Below are 17,009 nucleotides of genomic sequence, written 5' to 3'. Positions count from 1 at the left end.
ATCTTGAAAACCCAATTGGATTGTGGCCCTTGAGGACTGTGGTTGCCCAGCTCTAGGTGGTATCATGGGATTGGCACAAGTAATCTGAGCTACCAATTTACCTATTTCCATGAGGAACATTTTAGGTAATGTGGTATTTGAAGCACCTGACTCTTATCCATTGCAATCAGTGGTCCCATAATGCATCAGGACATGGCTATTAGAAGTCCAGGTCCGGCCTGGAATTGTGTAACTGGCCAGCTCTGAATATTGCACATATTGTCCACGACTCTGGCTTAAAGAGCTGGGCCGGAGAAGCCACTGGCAGGCCTGGGGCAATCATTAGGCACACATAGGCAGTCGCCTAGGCAACAACTTATTTGGGGGGGTGTGTGCTAAACAGTCAAAGCACAACAATAGGACATGACAACTGCACAAACAAAAAAAAAAAACCAAGAGGAGGTACTTTTACCAGCGGTGGGGTGGGAGATGGTTAGATTATTCTGGAAGCTGCACTTTGAGGTGACCGTTATTGTTGGGGGGGGGGGGGGGGGGGGGGTTCCAAGGCTGAAGTTTTGTCTAGGGTACCTAATATTCTTCCGCCATTCCTGACCATCGGCCTGACTCAGAGCAGCACTTCTTATGTTCCCATGTTTTGGAACGGTCTTATCAAGGAGTATTTTTCCTCCGACTAATTCTCTTCCTAGTGTGGTTCATGAGATGCTGCCAGTGGGCCTCTGGGGAGCCTCTGCTTCTTGCCTGCAGTGTCAGCATCAGGTTGCAACATCAGCCCTTCATAACAAAATTCCCTTTACACAAGCTAGGTAAGGTTACAGTGATCTGAATTTCATCTTGTGCCCCTTTTCCCAAAGAAAACACGTGACCTCCTTAAGTCAGCAGTTTATGAAAAGGGACTACGTGCGATTTTGCATAATGGCAGCTTTCATCTGTGCACACAAGAAGCCTTCTGGGCTGGTGGCGGAGGGCGATGGACCAGTTTCTTAGAGAAAGTGCATTCAAACAACTGAAAGTCAACAATTTATTAAATCCTTCTTTGAAAGCTTGACAGATAGATGCATTTTTCCTGGGCTTGAATGACACTTGTGCCATTCACTCTTTGTTACCAGGGGTGGTGCCTGCCCTGTAATAGGATCTTTGAGAAGATATCAGGAGGGGCAGAAGGGAGGAAATTTCCCCTTGTACAGCCTGCCCTTTCACCTAGTAACCTTTTGAAATCTGTTCAGCCTGTATTACCTCCACATTTCAGCATAGTTTAGTTTAGTTTTATTTAATCAAAAGGAACAAAGGTAGGTTGGCCTGTATTTTCCTCAAAACGCTTTAACCTCTAGGACAGGATCTGTTGAACTGCTGTCTTTGTATGTTAGATTTTAAAAAATGGAAGACTAAATATTTGGAACAGGCTTTTTTTTTTGTTACATTTGTACCCTGCGCTTTCCCACTCATGGCAGGCTCAATGCGGCTTACATGGGGCAATGGAGGGTTAAGTGACTTGCCCAGAGTCCCACTAGCAACATTCCATGTAGAAGTCGGCCCTTGCAGATCACCAATGTGGCCGCGCAGGCTTCTGCTTCTGTGAGTCTGACGTCCATGTAGAATCTCCATTAGTAGCAACATTCCATGTAGAATCTCCAATAGTATCTATTTTATTTTTGTTACATTTGTACCCTGCGCTTTCCCACTCATGGCAGGCTCAATGCGGCTTACACGGGGCAATGGAGGGTTAAGTGATTTGCCCAGAGTCACAAGGAGCTGCCTGTGCCTGAAGTGGGAATCGAACTCAGTTCCTCAGGAACAAAGTCCACCACCCTAACCACTAGGCCACTCCTCCACTCTGAAAGTGGGTGAATTTGAAAATGGAAGCTTTATATCCGCCAGTGGCGTACCAAGGGGGGGGGGGCGGTGGGGGCGGTCCACCCCGGGTGCACGCCGCGCGCCTGCTGCGAGAGTTCGCTAACTTCTCTCGTTTACTTTCTGTTCCGGGGCAGAGGGAGCTGCAGCGAACGAGCAAAGTTAGTAAACTCGCAGCAGGCGCGCGCTGCGGCACCCCCCCCCCCAGCGGCATGCACCCGGGGGGGTGTCTTTCGCCGGGGGGGGGGGGGGCGCTGCACCCAGGGGGCGGGGCGCCGCCCCGGGTGTCCGCAACCCTAGGAACGCCACTGATGTCCGCTAAATGACCTTACGCCAGGGGTACTGACTATAGGAGACTACTAGAACTTCACAGTTTGAAAGAAGACATTTTCTTTTTCTTTTAATTTTTATGCACATACAATTATATTGAAGAAATTACACTTGGTTGGAAAGTGTTATATTCTCAAATTAACAATAGGCAAAAAGTTATAAATTTCACATATTTCAACACTCAAGTCCACATTAAGTGAAGAGACATCCTTAAAATAGGAGGAATAAGAAAGAGAGAGAATTTTTTTTTTCTTTTGAAGAAACTTAACAACTAGGAGACATATAAGCAAGGTTAATAACTATTTCGCTCCTTCAGCTACAAATGTTGTTAATTGGGTAGGATCCATGAAAACATATTTCAGTATATTTCCGGTAACGGAATTCAAACATGCATGGGATGTGCATAAAGGAATCCTGTGCAGCAGGAATGGATCCTCAGAAGCTTAGCCAAAATTGGGTGGCGGGAAGAGAGGTTGGTAGTTGGGAGGCGAGGATAGTGGAGGGCAGACTTATACGGTCTGTGCCAGAGCTGGAGATGGGAGGCGGGACTGGTGATTGGGAGGCGGGAAATACTGCTGGGCAGACTTGTACGGTCTGTGCCCTGAAAAAGGCAGGTACAAATCAAGGTAAGGTATACACATATGAGTTTTTATCTTGTTGGGCAGACTGGATGGACCGTGCAGGTCTTTTTCTGCCGTCATTTACTATGTTACTATGTGCTTCATAACATATAACACATTTACATGGGAATCGGAGATAAAACGTACCGCCTAGCCGCAACATTTCTGGTTTCAAAATCAAAAATTGTTTTCGTTTTTTTTTTTTTTTTTTGCGTATCTTTTGAGACATCTGGAAATAATAGTATCTTTAGTCCCCCAAAACAATTTACTCTTATGTTTGAAAAACATTTTAAGCAGCCATTGTTTGACTGGTAGCAAAGCCACAGGTGCTACTAAAGTTGCCACAGTGGCTTGTTCGGTTTCGGATGTTTCCAGAACGTTTGTAACATCCAAAGATGTTTGTTGTTTCTGTGGTTGATCTTGTAGTTTTTGGGGCACATATAGTAAACCTGTGTTAAAGGTGGTAAATGTGCCTCAGGTATCTCCAAACTTTCTTTGAAATATCGATTTAACATCTCCATTGGGCTTATCATTTTAACTGACATTTTTCTTTTTTTAAATTTCTATAATGAATATGCATGAGGGAGACTTGGCAGCAGGGCCGCCGGGGGAGGGCGGGGCAGGGAGGACACAATTTCCCAGGCCCAGCCTCCAAGGGGGGGGGGCCAGCACTACGCCAGGGTCTCTCACTCTCTCTCCTGCTCCTGAAGAAAATTCCAGCACTAGGCCCCCCCCCCTCCTTGGAGGCTGGGGAGAAGCGGGCACAGCAGGGCTTCGGGCCAGGGCCTCTGGTTTGGGTGGCGGGTCTCCTCCCCAGGCCCCATCAGCAGAAGAGGTCTTCCTCCAGCGCCGCTCTTCACTCTGCTGCATTGCCCGCCAAGCGGCTGATTTTCCCCTCAAGCCGCACATGCTCGGTTTTGAAACCGAGCATGCGCGATGTGAGAGAAGAAGCAGCTGCAGGGGCAGGGCAGGCAATTGCGACGGAGTGAAGAGCAGAGCTGCAGGAAGACTTTGTCTGCTGGCGGGGCCTTGGGATCCCCGCCAGCCAAGGTATTTGTAGTTGCGGTGGGGGGGGGGGGGGGGGGGGCAGCACTGATGATCCTGGAGTAGGGAGGTTGCCCTGCCCTGGGCCTGACTTTGGCACTGGCAGCCCTGACTTGCAGGTCTGGTCTCTGTTGCATGTAATGCATTTGATGCATGCATATTCATTGTGGATGTCCGGAAGCGGGACTGGCCGAATGCGGGTAGAGAACAAAGTTGCCACATCGGCAGTATTCCCGCCAAATCGGGCAGTTCCCCACAACCACCCTTATTTTTTTCCCAAAAGCCCAGGGTCGCGGCTTTTTGGGTGCTTTTGCCGCAGGTTGGGCGCGGCGCCCTCCTATTGGTCCTAATTGGACCAATAGGAGGCTGAGGGAGGCGGGATCCAGCCCCCCAACGTGGAGCTTGGTTCGCGTGGTATTGCTGTGACAGAGGACTCCATCATCCCCTGACTGTGAGTGAGATTATGATTGATACTGATGATTACAGTATCAATACAATATTCATATAGACCTTATTAATATTAATTGTTTTTGGCTACTCTTGGTCACAAATTTGGCTGGAATATTTGTTGCCATCTGGCAACACTGGTAGAGAATTACTGCTCTGAGTCGGTCCTGAATATCTATCTTATTTTTCTTCTGCTTCAGAACACTTGTCTGACAACATTGTTCTTTGCTTTGCTTCTCTTCTCAGTGGCAAATGAAATGCTGTGAATGTGATTCCAGGGAGCCTTTGACGCAGACGAGCCATCGGATCTTAAACGTGCTGTCTCCTGTGGGACCTCTGCGCTGGTGGCAGTCTCAGAGCGGTGAGTGGTGGCATCCTACCTTCGTTCTCTACAGCAGGGTTTGGGCGTCCACGGCCCTCGAGGGCCACAACCTAGTAGGGATTTCAAGATTTCTACAATGAATATGCACGAGATTGAGTTCCATGGCATCCTAAGAAATCTCATGCATATTCATTTTTGGAAATCTTGACCACCCCAACTGGGTTGTGGCCCTTGAGGACCGTGTTTGCCCACAAGCCTTAAAGAGTGTTTTCATCCCAGATGGCATCAAGGACAGTAGATAGGGAGCACCATCCTATATAATAATTCTCACCTCCAACGTTCTGTCACTGCCTGGGACCCTGACTTCCGCCGTGGTCTGCTAGGTGCTGTAGATTAAACTGATGTCATGAATCCCACTGATTGGCTGCGCCGAACCTCAGTGACAGCTGATTCCAAGGCAAGGGGAGGAGTAGGGAAACACGCAAGTGGCAGGGAGCGGGGCAACACAGACCTCCCCCACCCGACAAGCATCAACACCCCGTGTCCCCTCACGCACCTCCCACCGACTTCCACACTCCGCCCTCCCTCCGATTTCAACACCCCCCCCCCACGTTATGGCCCCCTGGACTCCCCCTTCAGCGACGCTGTCGACCCCCCCCCCGACGCTGTTGAGTACCTGTGCTGACGGGGGACCCAAACCCCTAACAGCCAAAGTCGTGTTCTGGCCTTCGCGGCGTTGCTTCCTCAATGATCTGTTCAAGTTCCTGTACGCACGCACAGAAACTTGAACAGAAGATCATTGAGGAAGCAACGCCGCGAAGGCCAGAACATGACTTCGGTTGTCGGGGGTTGGGGTCCCCCGTCAGCACAGGTACTCGATGGCGGCGGGGGACGGTTTTCAGCGAGAAGGGGGGTCGACAGGGTTGCGGAAGGGGGGTACAGGGGTCCATAACACGGAGGGGGGGGTGTTGAAAACGGAGGGAGGGCAGAGTCTGGAACTCGGTGGGAGGGGCGTGAGGGGGCCTTGAACTGGGTGGGTGGCAGGCCAGGGAGGCTGGGAGGGCACAGAGCGACACAGCGAGGGAGGGTGGGGGGATTGCCTTGCTAGCGCCCGTTTCCTTGCCTTAAGAAACAGGCCTTTTTTTACTAGTCAATAAATAAAATGAGTCAAAAAGACAATTAAGAGATGTACTGCATACATAAGGGACCATAAACCCAAAAGAGTGTATCTTGGAACCTTCGTTATTTCTACTCAACAGTTCAGTATTTTGCAGCCCAGTTCTGGATGAAGACACTAACTGGTGAGGGTCTCAGGATATTCATGATGACATGCATGAGATAGATTTGCATAAGAACACTGGGTCAGACCGACAGTCCATCTAGCTGAGTATCCTATTTTCCAAACAGTGCCCAACCCAGGTCACAAGTACCTGGCAGAAACCCAAATCGTGGCAACACTCCATGCTACAAATCCCAGGGCAAGCAGTTGCTTCCCATGTCTTCCTCAATAGCAGACTAGGGACTTTTCCTCCAGGAACTTGTCCAAACCTTTTTTTTTTTTTTTAAACCCAGATACGCTAGCTGCTGTTACCACATCCTCCGGCAAAGAGTTCCAGAGCTTAACTATTCATTGAGTGAAAAAAATATTTCCTCCTATTTGTTTTAAAAGCATTTCCATGTAACTTCCTCGAGTGTCCCCTAGTCTTTGTGAGTGATATACTGGATCTCCACCATATGCAAATCTATCTCATGCATATTCATTGCGGCAGTCCTGAAAACCTGGCAGGCTAGGTATGCTGTTTAGGAGAGGGTTGTGAAACGGTGTCTTGGCTAACTTACATAAAGTATTTAATCAAAATTGTTAACCTTCAATAGGAAAATGGACCATTTAAGCCCACCATTCTTAGGTTGTTTGGGGGGGGGGGGGCACTAATGCATGTTGATAGTGTACAAGGTACTATGGTGGCCATTGGCAGTAAATCTGAGAGACTGAGATTGTACTGCACATACCCTGATTTAGGAGTGAGGTTCATTGCTGTCATGGTAGACACAAAATGAACTGATTTGGAGACCTTGTCTCCCCCCTTCCCCAGAGAAACATAGATAAGGAATATGGAAAATGATCTTAGGAAAGTGTGCAGGTAGGCAGGGTTTGGAGAGCTAGCTGTGTAAACTGTAATGCCTCGCTGGCTCAGGTCTAGATCTGGCCTTACCCCTTTGTTTGCATGGACTTATATACGGGGTCCAGTGGCGTAGCTATGGGTGGACCCATTCTTGCCTCAGGCCCACCCAGTCTAGTGGCCCCCAAAGCAGGGCCGCAAGAGACTAGGCTGGGCCCGGGGCAAGGCCGCCCTACCTCCGTTCCCCTGTCGCTCCCCCCGCCGCTGCAGACCCTGGTCTCACCTGCCTGCCTCCATGGCTCCGGGCCCCTGCATTCAAAGCAGCAGTCGCAGATCGCCTCTCTTCTGGCCTTCCCTCCTTGTGTCTAATGTAACTTCCGGTTTCCGCGAGGGCGGGACACAAGGAGGGAGGGAGGGAAGGCCCAAAGGTAGGTGATCTGTGACTGCCGCTTCGAATGCAGGGGGCCTGGAGCCAAGGAGGTAGGCAGGTGAGACCGGGGACTACAGCGCCGGCAGCCTGACCCCGGTGCCGGGCCACCCTTGGAGGCCCGGGCCCGGGGAATTTTGTCCCCCTGCCCTCCCCCCTCGGTGGCCCTGCCCCAAAGCACCTCATTGGCAGTGCCTCATGTCTCTCTCTCTCTCTCTCTCCCTCATGGCAGCTGCCCATCTCTCTCTAAACTCCCCATGATGATAGCAGGGGCAGAGGGAAAGTTACAAAAAAACTGTATGTATTGACAGGGGTGGGGGGGGGGGGGGGGAGGGGGTGGGAAGGGCTCATCCAGAATAACAGGTCTGGTTACGCGTCTGTACGGGTCCATGTATGCAGAAGAGTGAATCAAGGACTGGGTTAGCCTGACCTGTAGAAACAAAGCCAGCTGCCAGATTTAGAACAGTGTGATGAAATCCGCATGAATGATTTTGGAAGCAGATGTTTTTCAGAGGTTGTCTTTGCACAAAGAAAGGAGCCTCTACCCTCAGGAGCATTAATGATGGATTGCTGACACTGTAATCTGCTGCATTATACATATGACATCTGGTTTTTGTGTGTGTAATTAGGTGTGGATCAAGTCTCTATCCACTTTGATCTGGACAGGAAGTTTCAGCTCAATGACCTCATGTTGGACTTCCGGGTAAGAACAATCCCTGATTTTTCCTTATTGCTCACAAACATTTATGGGGGGGGGGGGGGGGGTGAGGCACGGATAGAGTTCCCACTTTTCCACACACCCTAATTGGATACCCCTCCGAACTTCACACCTGGAAGCCGGAGGGGTGGGAGGCTGCTATAAAGACACACCTCAGAAACAGTCTTCTGCTTTCAGCTGTGCACAAATGGGGAATGGTCTAGCAGGGAAAGAGACAAGAGTGGAGGGGTTGTCATCTCACCTCTAGTCAATCCAAACTGCTAAGCCATTTGCCACAGTGCATACTCAGAAACCCAAGTTTTAGGTCCGTCCCACAAAATCATCCCCCTCTCAACTCAGTCCCCAAACCCTACATTTGCCAGCGTCAGCCCTGGTCTCCCATCCCAGCATCTGACAGTGTGAGTCCCCTAATTCCAGTCTCAGCATTAGACCCCTCTCCCAAAATCAGCCCCTTTATCCTAACTCAGTTTCCAGTATGTGTTTACATCAGTGACTTTCTCCCATCCCCAGTATCTACCAGCCTTGGTCTCTTTGTCGCTCTCTCCCCCTCCAACCCAGCATCTCCTCACCTCCTTTCCCCCTTCCCCACATTATCCATCATCTCCTGCCCTTTCTCCTTTCCCCCCTCTATCCAGCTTCTTAACCATCTCTCATTATAGGCATACCAGCAGTGTACAATACAATAGTGCCTTATACACTAAACTAGAAACTTAAATTTCACCCAATTTTACATGAACAGCTAGTACAGTAACTGCAAGGTGGAGGTTATATGATTGTACCTCTGCAGTACAAGTTACCCTTTTTTTCTTATTGCTGTTGCTGCAGCTTAATAAGTACATAAGTATTGCCACACTGGTACAGACCAAAGGTCCATCAAACCCAGCATCCTGTTTCCAACAGTGGCCAATCCCCAATTTAATAAGTCTATGGACTTTTCCTTTAGGAAGCCGTCCAGACCTTCTTTAAACCCTGCTGAGCTAACTGCCTTTACCACATTCTCTGGCAATGAATTCCAGAGTTTAATTACACACTGAGTGAAGGAAAATGTTCTCCGATTCATATTAAATTTACAGCATTGTAGCTTCATCGCATGCCCCCTAGTCCTAGTATTTTTGGAAAGCTTCCGTGAGCGTAACCAAGGAAGGAGCAGCAGAACAGAGCAGGGTTTGAAGGGAAGTAATGGACACGGGTGAAGGAGGGTGTGTGGAAGAGGGAAGACGATGAGGCAGTTGTAGCAGCTGCAGTAGGGAGGTAACCCACTGTCTATGCCCTATTGCCCCGATGTGATCAGCCTTGTCCGGAAAGTACAGTATCCAGTTACAACCTGTTACCAGACTCCAGAAACCAGTCTGACCATTCCAAAACAGGGCAGTTGGTCTCCTTAGGCAGAGGTTAAAGGAAGACTTCCCTGCCCCTTACTGGAGATGTCGGGGATGGAGAGAAAAAGAAGAAATTCTGAATTTCCTTTAAAACATATATGTAAAATGTTGTAAATTTGGAGGCTAGTAAGATATTGGTCTTTACTTATTAAAAGGAAGCGCATGATGGCAAGAGCTGTGATCTCAGCCGCTAACATTTCTAACGTCCTTGCAGAGTCCCGTGCCTGCGGCAATGCTGATTGAGCGCTCCTCAGACTTTGGAAGGACATGGAAGGTCTATCAGTACCTCGCTCACAATTGTGCTGCCTCGTTCCCCCATGTCAGCAGGGGCCACCCTCAGAGCCTGGAAGATGCGCGCTGTCAGGCTTTGACATCTGACCCAAAGAAAGGCGGAAAGGTACAGTGGAAACTATGCGTATGCAGAGGGAAACCTGTGAGGCAGAAATAAAGGCACTTTGCAAAATAAAAATTTCTTAAAGGGGAAATGGGACTTGATAGACTGCCTTTTTTTTTTTTTTTTTTTTTTTTAGCAACTACATTCAAAGCGGTTTACATATATTCAGGTACTTGTTTTGTACCAGGGGCAATGGAGGGTTAAGTGACTTGCCCAGAGTCACAAGGAGCTGCAGTGGGAATCGAACTCAGTTCCCCAGGATCAAAGTCCACTGCACTAACCACTAGGCTACTCCTCCACTCATTCCACCAATAAGAGCCAACATCATCAGTGATGTCACAATGGCTTGATTGCCCAATACAGTTCCCCAGGATCAAAGTCTACTGCACTAACCACTAGGCTACTCCTGCACTCATTCCACCAATAAGAGCCAACCTCATCAGTGATGTCACAATGGCTTTAAAGTCCATTGCACTAACCACTAGGCTACTCCTATGCTCATTCCACCAATAAGAGCCAACCTCATCAGTGATGTCACAATGGCTTGACTGCCCAATACTTGGCTCACTTCTGATATTGTGATGTCATAAGGGGGAGAGGGAAATGGGACTTGATATACTGCCTTTCTGAGGTTTTTGCAACTACATTCAAAGCAGTTTGCATATATTCAGGTACTTATTTTGTACCAGGGGCAATGGAGGGTTAAGTGACTTGCCCAGAGTCACAAGGAGCTGCAGTGGGAATCGAATTCAGTTCCCCAGGATCAAAGTCCACTGCACAGACTCACAGAAACAGAAGCCTGCGCGGCCGCGTTGCTGATCTGCAAGGGCAGGCTTCTACGTGGAATGTTGCTAGTTGAATAGCAACATTCCATGTAGAATCTCAAATAGTAGCAACAGAATCTCAATAGTAGCAACATTCCATCTAGAATCTCAAATAGGGAAAGGGAACTGGGACTTGATATACCGTCTTTCTGAGGTTTTTGCAACTACATTCAAAGCAGTTTACATATATTCAGGTACTTATTTTGTACCAGGGGCAATGGAGGGTTAAGTGACTTGCCCAGAGTCACAAGGAGCTGCAGTGGGAATTGAACCCAGTTCCCCAGGATCAAAGTCCACTGCACTAACCACTAGGCTACTCCTCCACTAACTGCCTTTACCACATTCTCTGGCTACGAATTCCAGAGTTTAAAAGTAGAACTGCTCAGGAGATTTTCAAATGCTTGCATACAGCTAAAAAAGCAACTTTCCTGCTTAAAATGCCAACCTAGGAGTGTGCATAGCCAAAACAAAAATTCAGCTAGTTATCAATTTAAATGGAGTTGTGTTCAATTTTCATGTTTCTGCACAGATTTGTCTTAAATGCATGCCTTCTATGCATGCAAGAACGTTTTACTCATGCAAATGAATTGTATATGTGTTAATTTGTAGATATACAGGCAAACACGTGATTTGCACATGCAAGAGATTTTTATTTATTTATTCATTGTTATATCCCACTTATTATCCAATCAAAAGTTTTGGTTCACTGTGGCTTACATTCATTCTTCTGGTGGATTACATTATTAGACATTTACAATCAGATTGAAAACATTTTGGTACCAATAGTACATAAGTTTTGCCATACTGGGACAGACCAAAGGTCCATCAAGCCCAACATCCTGTTTCCAACCGTGGCCAATCCAGGTCACAAATACCTGGCAGAAACCCAAAGAGTAGCAACATTCCATGTAGAACCCCAAAGAGTAGCAAGATTCTAGAATTCTAAAGAATAACAAGATTCCATGCAGAATTTCAACGTGTAGCAACATTCCATGTAGAACCCCAAAGAGTAGCAAGATTCCATTCAGAATTCCAAGTACATAAGTACGTAAGTGATGCCATACTGGGACAGACCAAAGGTCCATCAAGCCCAGCATCCTGTTTCCAACAGTGGCCAATCCAGGTCACAAATACCTGGCAAGATCCCAAAAAAGTACAAAACATTTTATGCTGCTTATCCCAGAAATAAGCAATGGATCCCCCCCCCCCCCCCGGCCGTCCATTTTAATAATGGTCTGTGGACGTTTCCTTTAGGAAGCCGTCCAAACCTTTTTTAAAACTCCGCTAAACTAGCCACCTTTACCACCTTCTCTGGTAACGAATTCCAAAGTTTTATTACACGTTGAGCGAAGAAAAATTTTTTCTCTGATTCGTTTTAAATTTACTACTTTGTAGTTTCGTTGCATGACCCCCTAGTCCTAGTATTTTTGGAAATGATTCACGTCTACCCGTTCCACTCCACTCATTATTTTATAGACCTCTTATCATATTGTGGTTACCCAGTAAGATTTCTTGAAAGGGTGTTTTGCAGTTTTGCTCTCGGATGGAGATAGCAATTAGTGTATCTTGTGAAAGGTAGAGACTGTAGTTTTTTTAGACACTTGCAGTGTTTGATTCATAGTTTGTATAACTCATAATATTTTGGTAGCGTTTGGTTATTTTGTTTTTGTTATTTTTTTTGTCATGCAGGTTCTTGTAGAGCTGTGTTTTGGGTGTTTTTCTTGAAATGGAGATGGTTATTGTTTTTGGTTTGTTTGTTTTGATATGGGGATGGTTAATGGTGTGTTTTGTGGTTGTCAGGGATTTATGCACAATTAGTAGCTGTTATTGTTTATTCATAGAACTTTTTGAAAAGATGTGTCTTTAGTTCTCTTCTGAAGTACAGATAGTTGTTTATGCTTGTTAATGGCTTTGGGAATTGAGTTCCACCATTTGGAGTTGAAACCTGCTGTATAAATGGACTTGTAGGTTATGTTTCTATATTTGGGTAGGTGGAGAAGTAGGTACGCTCTGGTTCCTGGCCGTGCATTTAATTTTTAGGCAGGGGCGTACCCAGACTTCAGCGGGCCAGAGCCCGAGGTGAGGGGGCACATTTTAGCCCCCCCTGCCATTACTGACCCCCCCCCGCTATTGCGGACCCCCCCCCGCCACCGCCAACTTTGACGACCCCTGCCGACAACCCTCTGGACCCCCCCCTCCACCGCTGTCGCCGTGGGCTACCTTTGCTGGGGGGGGGGACCCCAATCCCCACCAACCGAGGAGGTCCTCTTCTTCCTCTGAAGGCTTCATTCTGTTTCTGTGAGTCTGACGTCCTGCACGTTGTCAGAAACGCTGGCTGATCTGCAAGGCTTTGTTCTGTTTCTGTGAGTCTGACGTCTTGCACGTACAATGTGCAGGACGTCAGGAAAGGTAGCCCACGGCGACAGTGGAGGAGGGTTGGTTGCAGGAGGTGGGGTCAAGAGGGTCATCGGCAGGGGGGTCCAGGGCCAAATCTATGGGGGCCCAGCCCCCCCAGCCCCACGTAGCTACGCCACTGTTTTTAGGTAGTGAAACAAAGCAAATTAACCGTGATGAATGCGTACCCCTAAAATTTACTGTTCCTCATAGTGGGTGAAAGCATGCACATTATTCCACAATGCCTATTCTATTGGTTACATTAAAGGGAGGCGTTCCTGGGGGCACGTAATGCTTATTCTATTGGCTGCATTAAAGGGAGGAGTTCCTGGGGACGTGTTTTGAGTAGCACTAGGAAAACAGCAGACATAGGTGGTCTTGTCAAATTCATGTTTATTAGTTTCCTTAGAAAAATCTACTGCACAAAGACCAGATGAAAATGTTTGTACCCTTGGCAAGTATCAAAGTGAAAATACACGTCTGCTTTCTCTTTGAAGCTCAATGCAAAATCCACAGGTAAAAAGCCTCTGCTGACTTTGTTTTGACGTGAAACAATCTTAAAATGTCACCATTTGAAACTTGGACTGAATCACTAGCTTTACGATCTCCAGGCCAGGAGGTTTTAACATATGCTTTGGACTAGTGGATTCATCCTCTTTCCAGGTCAGTTGGAGCAGCTCTTAACCGAGGTTCACACAACCTGTCAGGGCACGCATCCCTGCGTCATCACTAGGTGTCACTGTTGAGCAGTTTTTGAAACTTCCTTTTCCTCAGGGATCTCCTGAGCATCCTGGCGGGTCTAGATTAAATTCAGGTCCTGTTTCAGAGATACGACTGGACCTAGAGTCAGGATTTGTATTCCTAGAAATGTCCTGCGGAGTGTACATTGAGAGTGTTATACAAGTATTACATGGTATCCTGGAAAAATAACAACATGAAATGGATGAGCGAAATTGTGTGTGGACAAAACTTGGTTCCTTAAATTTCACCAAAGTTGTTTTTCTTTCTCTTTTGTTTTTTCCTGCTTAGATTCGATTCAGCCTGGTAGAATCGGCATCGAGTGTAATTGCACCTCACAGCCAAAAAATCAACCGTAAGAGCATATCCAATCTATCGTCTATCCTTTCTTTGCAAAGTATAATAGTTGACGTTTAATATTCCTGATCAAGCTAATTTATCACCAATGAAGTTTAATCTAATACCTTTCATGTATTATTATAAGATGAACTTTCCTTACCTGAATACCTAATCAATTTTGTCTCTTCTATGTATTTATCTTTTCCGGAACTGGTAATCACCATTACGGAACTATGTAAGCCACATTGAGCCTGCAAATAGGTGGGAAAATAAGGGTTCTGAACAAGTGAATAAGGGTTAGGAGTTAAAAGCAGCATCCAAAAAGGTGGGCTTTTAGCTTAGATCTGAAGACGGCCAGAGATGGAGCTTGACGTACCGGCTCAGGAAGTCTATTCCAGGCATATGGTGCAGCAAGATAAAAGGAACGGAGTCTGGAGTTAGCGGTGGAGGAGAAGGGTGCAGATAAGAGAGATTTACCCAGTGAACAGAGTTCCTGGGGAGGAATGTAGGGAGAGACGAGAGTGGAGAGGTAGTGAGGAGCTGCAGAGTGAATACACTTATAGGTCAATAAAAGGAGTTTGAACTGTATGCGGACCCTATACACAGACCCTACACACCTGCATTTATACAAATGATATAAATAAATAACTAATATCTGATTTCCCACATTTTGACCCTATTAGGATATGCATTTGTTAGTATACCTTAAAGAGTGGATTTAATGTATGTTATACTTAGATATCAACTACAAAATAATTCAGGGAATAGGTTTCCAATAAAGGAGAGTCCTATAAATATAAACACTTGGAAACAGATCATAAAGTAAGCCAATACACAAGTGTGTCAGGAGGAAAAAGCTCAAGAAGCTCCTTCGCCCATAAAACAAACGGGTAGAAGGGCTAGGGCTTCTTCATCATCGGAAAAAACCTCCTGGATATCTTAGCTTCAAAACATCGAAACAGTATAAATTCACTGCACTGTTGAGCTTTTTCAGATGTTGAAAAAAATAGAGAAGGTACTTAGCTTGACTGCAACGACCTTAAGGAGCCTTAGAGAAGTTTATTTATTTATTTGCATTTGTATCCCACATTTTCCCACCTATTTGCGGGCTCAGTGTGGCTTACAATACATTGTGAATGATGGAAGTGCAATTGGTTGCAGTACAATTCTGAGTTACATTGTGAAGAGTTATAGAAAACAAAGTAAATACAGAGTATCATTTGGGGATGGAACAGCGGAGTATATGGGAGTACAGTTGGTTGCAGTGCGCTTATAGGTTACATTAAGAAGAATTGTAAAAGACAGAGTAAGTTCGGGATATCATTCGGGAATAGAACAGCGGAATATAACAGTGGCGAGTTGAAAGGGGGACAAAACAGTATCGGGGGACATGAAGGTCTAATAATTTTATCTGTGGGAGGGGTTTTAGGATTGGTGGGCGTGCGGGAGAGGAGACTTCAAGAGAGAGTGTGTAGGTGCGTATCTATTAAATTGTATGGGTTTCATGTGTTTTGATCCTTGCCGTAGATTTTCTCAAAGAGATAAGTCTTCAGTAATTTGCGGAAGTCGGTCAATTCGTAGATCGTTTTCAAGTTGCGTGGTAGTGTATTCCAGAGTTGTGTGCTCCTGTATGCGAAGGTCGATCCGTGCAGTACTTTGTATTTTATGCCTTTGCACTTAGGGAAATGGAGATTCAGCTAAGTACCTTCTCTATTTTTTCAACATCTGAAAAAGCTCAACAGTGCAGTGAATTTATACTGTTTCGATGTTTTGAAGCTAAGATATCCAGGAGGTTTTTTCCGATGATGAAGAAGCCCTAGCCCTTCTACCCGTTTGTTTTATGGGAGAAGGAGCTTCTTGAGGTTTTTCCTCCTGACACACTTGTGTATTGGCTTACTTTATGATCTGTTTCCAAGTGTTTATATTTAATGTATGTTAACCTATGAATTAACACCCATAGAACTGATTTTCATGCATTTTAGTTCATTTGCAGCTTTCCCACTATTTTCTGTTTCTTGGTTACCAGAACTAGGGGAGTTCACCAACCTGAGAGTCAACTTCACCCAGCTGACCCGACTCCCGGCTCGCAAATACTACACCCCACATGCCTTCTATGCTGTGTCAGAGATGCATGTACGAGGAAGCTGCCTCTGCTATGGACATGCCGACCGCTGCTTGCCTGGCAGCATGTCCTCCAGAGACCCACACGCCAATGTGCAGGTGAGGGGGGGGGGGCATTCTAGCGTTAACGATAAAGGCTTCCCCTGAGCGGCAATGAACAGGACAGGGCAGGAGGAAGTTTCTGTAGACTTTAATAACTTGTTATTGGTCCAACATAAGACATTTCCCGAGATGATGATGACCATTTATGAATGTATTGTACATACTTAGATTTATTAACCGTCTCTATGAGCAGGTTCATCCAAAGTGCTATGCAGCATGTACAGCTTGACATAAAACTTATAATTTTGTTAAACAGCATAAGAGCATTTGATTAACGTAGAGATGATGCTCATAATGTCAGTATGATACGATGAAATAGCTTTTTGAAGGAATTCACTCAAGGCGCCGTACTGCAAGAATAAGTTAAAGATAAGCAATAGACAATTACAGCAGTAAAAATATTAAAACAATACAAAGTATGGCATACAGGGCCGGTCTTAGCAAGTGCGGGGCCCTATGCAGATCAATTTGATGGGGCCCCATCCTAGCCCCACCCCCACCCTAGCTCCAGGGCCGGCCAGCCCTCCCTCTGAGCTCCAGGGCCCCCCTCCTTCCCTCCCTCCCTCCAAGCTCCAAGGCCCCCCTCCTTCCGAAGCCTCCCTCCGAGCTCCAGTCCCCTTCCCTCTGAATTTTAAAAGTTACCTCGTCGGGTTACAGGCAGCTCCGCGGCAGGAGTGAAAAGCGTGCGAGCTGCTCGGCGCTTCAGTTGCCTTCCTTTCCCCCTCTCAGCTCTGGTCCCGCCCTCATTTCCTGTTTCCATGAGGGCGGGACCAGAGCTGAGAGGGAAAGGAAGGCTCCTGAAGTGCCGAGCAGCTCGCATGCTTTTCACTCCTGCTGCTGCC

The 17,009-nt window shown here is 46.7% G+C and overlaps 1 protein-coding gene across 2 annotated transcripts in view; it reads left to right on the top strand.

The window, feature by feature from the left end:
- LAMB3 (laminin subunit beta 3) overlaps nt 1–17,009 on the top strand; it is a 109,223-nt gene that overhangs the window by 52,471 nt on the left and 39,743 nt on the right. For both annotated transcript variants that reach the window (XM_030221328.1, XM_030221329.1), the window contains exons 4-8: nt 4,536–4,650; nt 7,788–7,861; nt 9,470–9,652; nt 13,897–13,960; nt 15,971–16,164. In XM_030221328.1, coding sequence (XP_030077188.1) covers nt 4,536–4,650; nt 7,788–7,861; nt 9,470–9,652; nt 13,897–13,960; nt 15,971–16,164 — 630 coding nt within the window. The remainder of the gene's footprint in view (nt 1–4,535; nt 4,651–7,787; nt 7,862–9,469; nt 9,653–13,896; nt 13,961–15,970; nt 16,165–17,009) is intronic.

The sequence above is a fragment of the Microcaecilia unicolor genome, chromosome 12, assembly GCF_901765095.1.
Source record: "Microcaecilia unicolor chromosome 12, aMicUni1.1, whole genome shotgun sequence".
Taxonomy (NCBI): Eukaryota; Metazoa; Chordata; class Amphibia; order Gymnophiona; family Siphonopidae; genus Microcaecilia; species Microcaecilia unicolor.
This window is presented reverse-complemented; position numbering and strand designations above follow the sequence as displayed.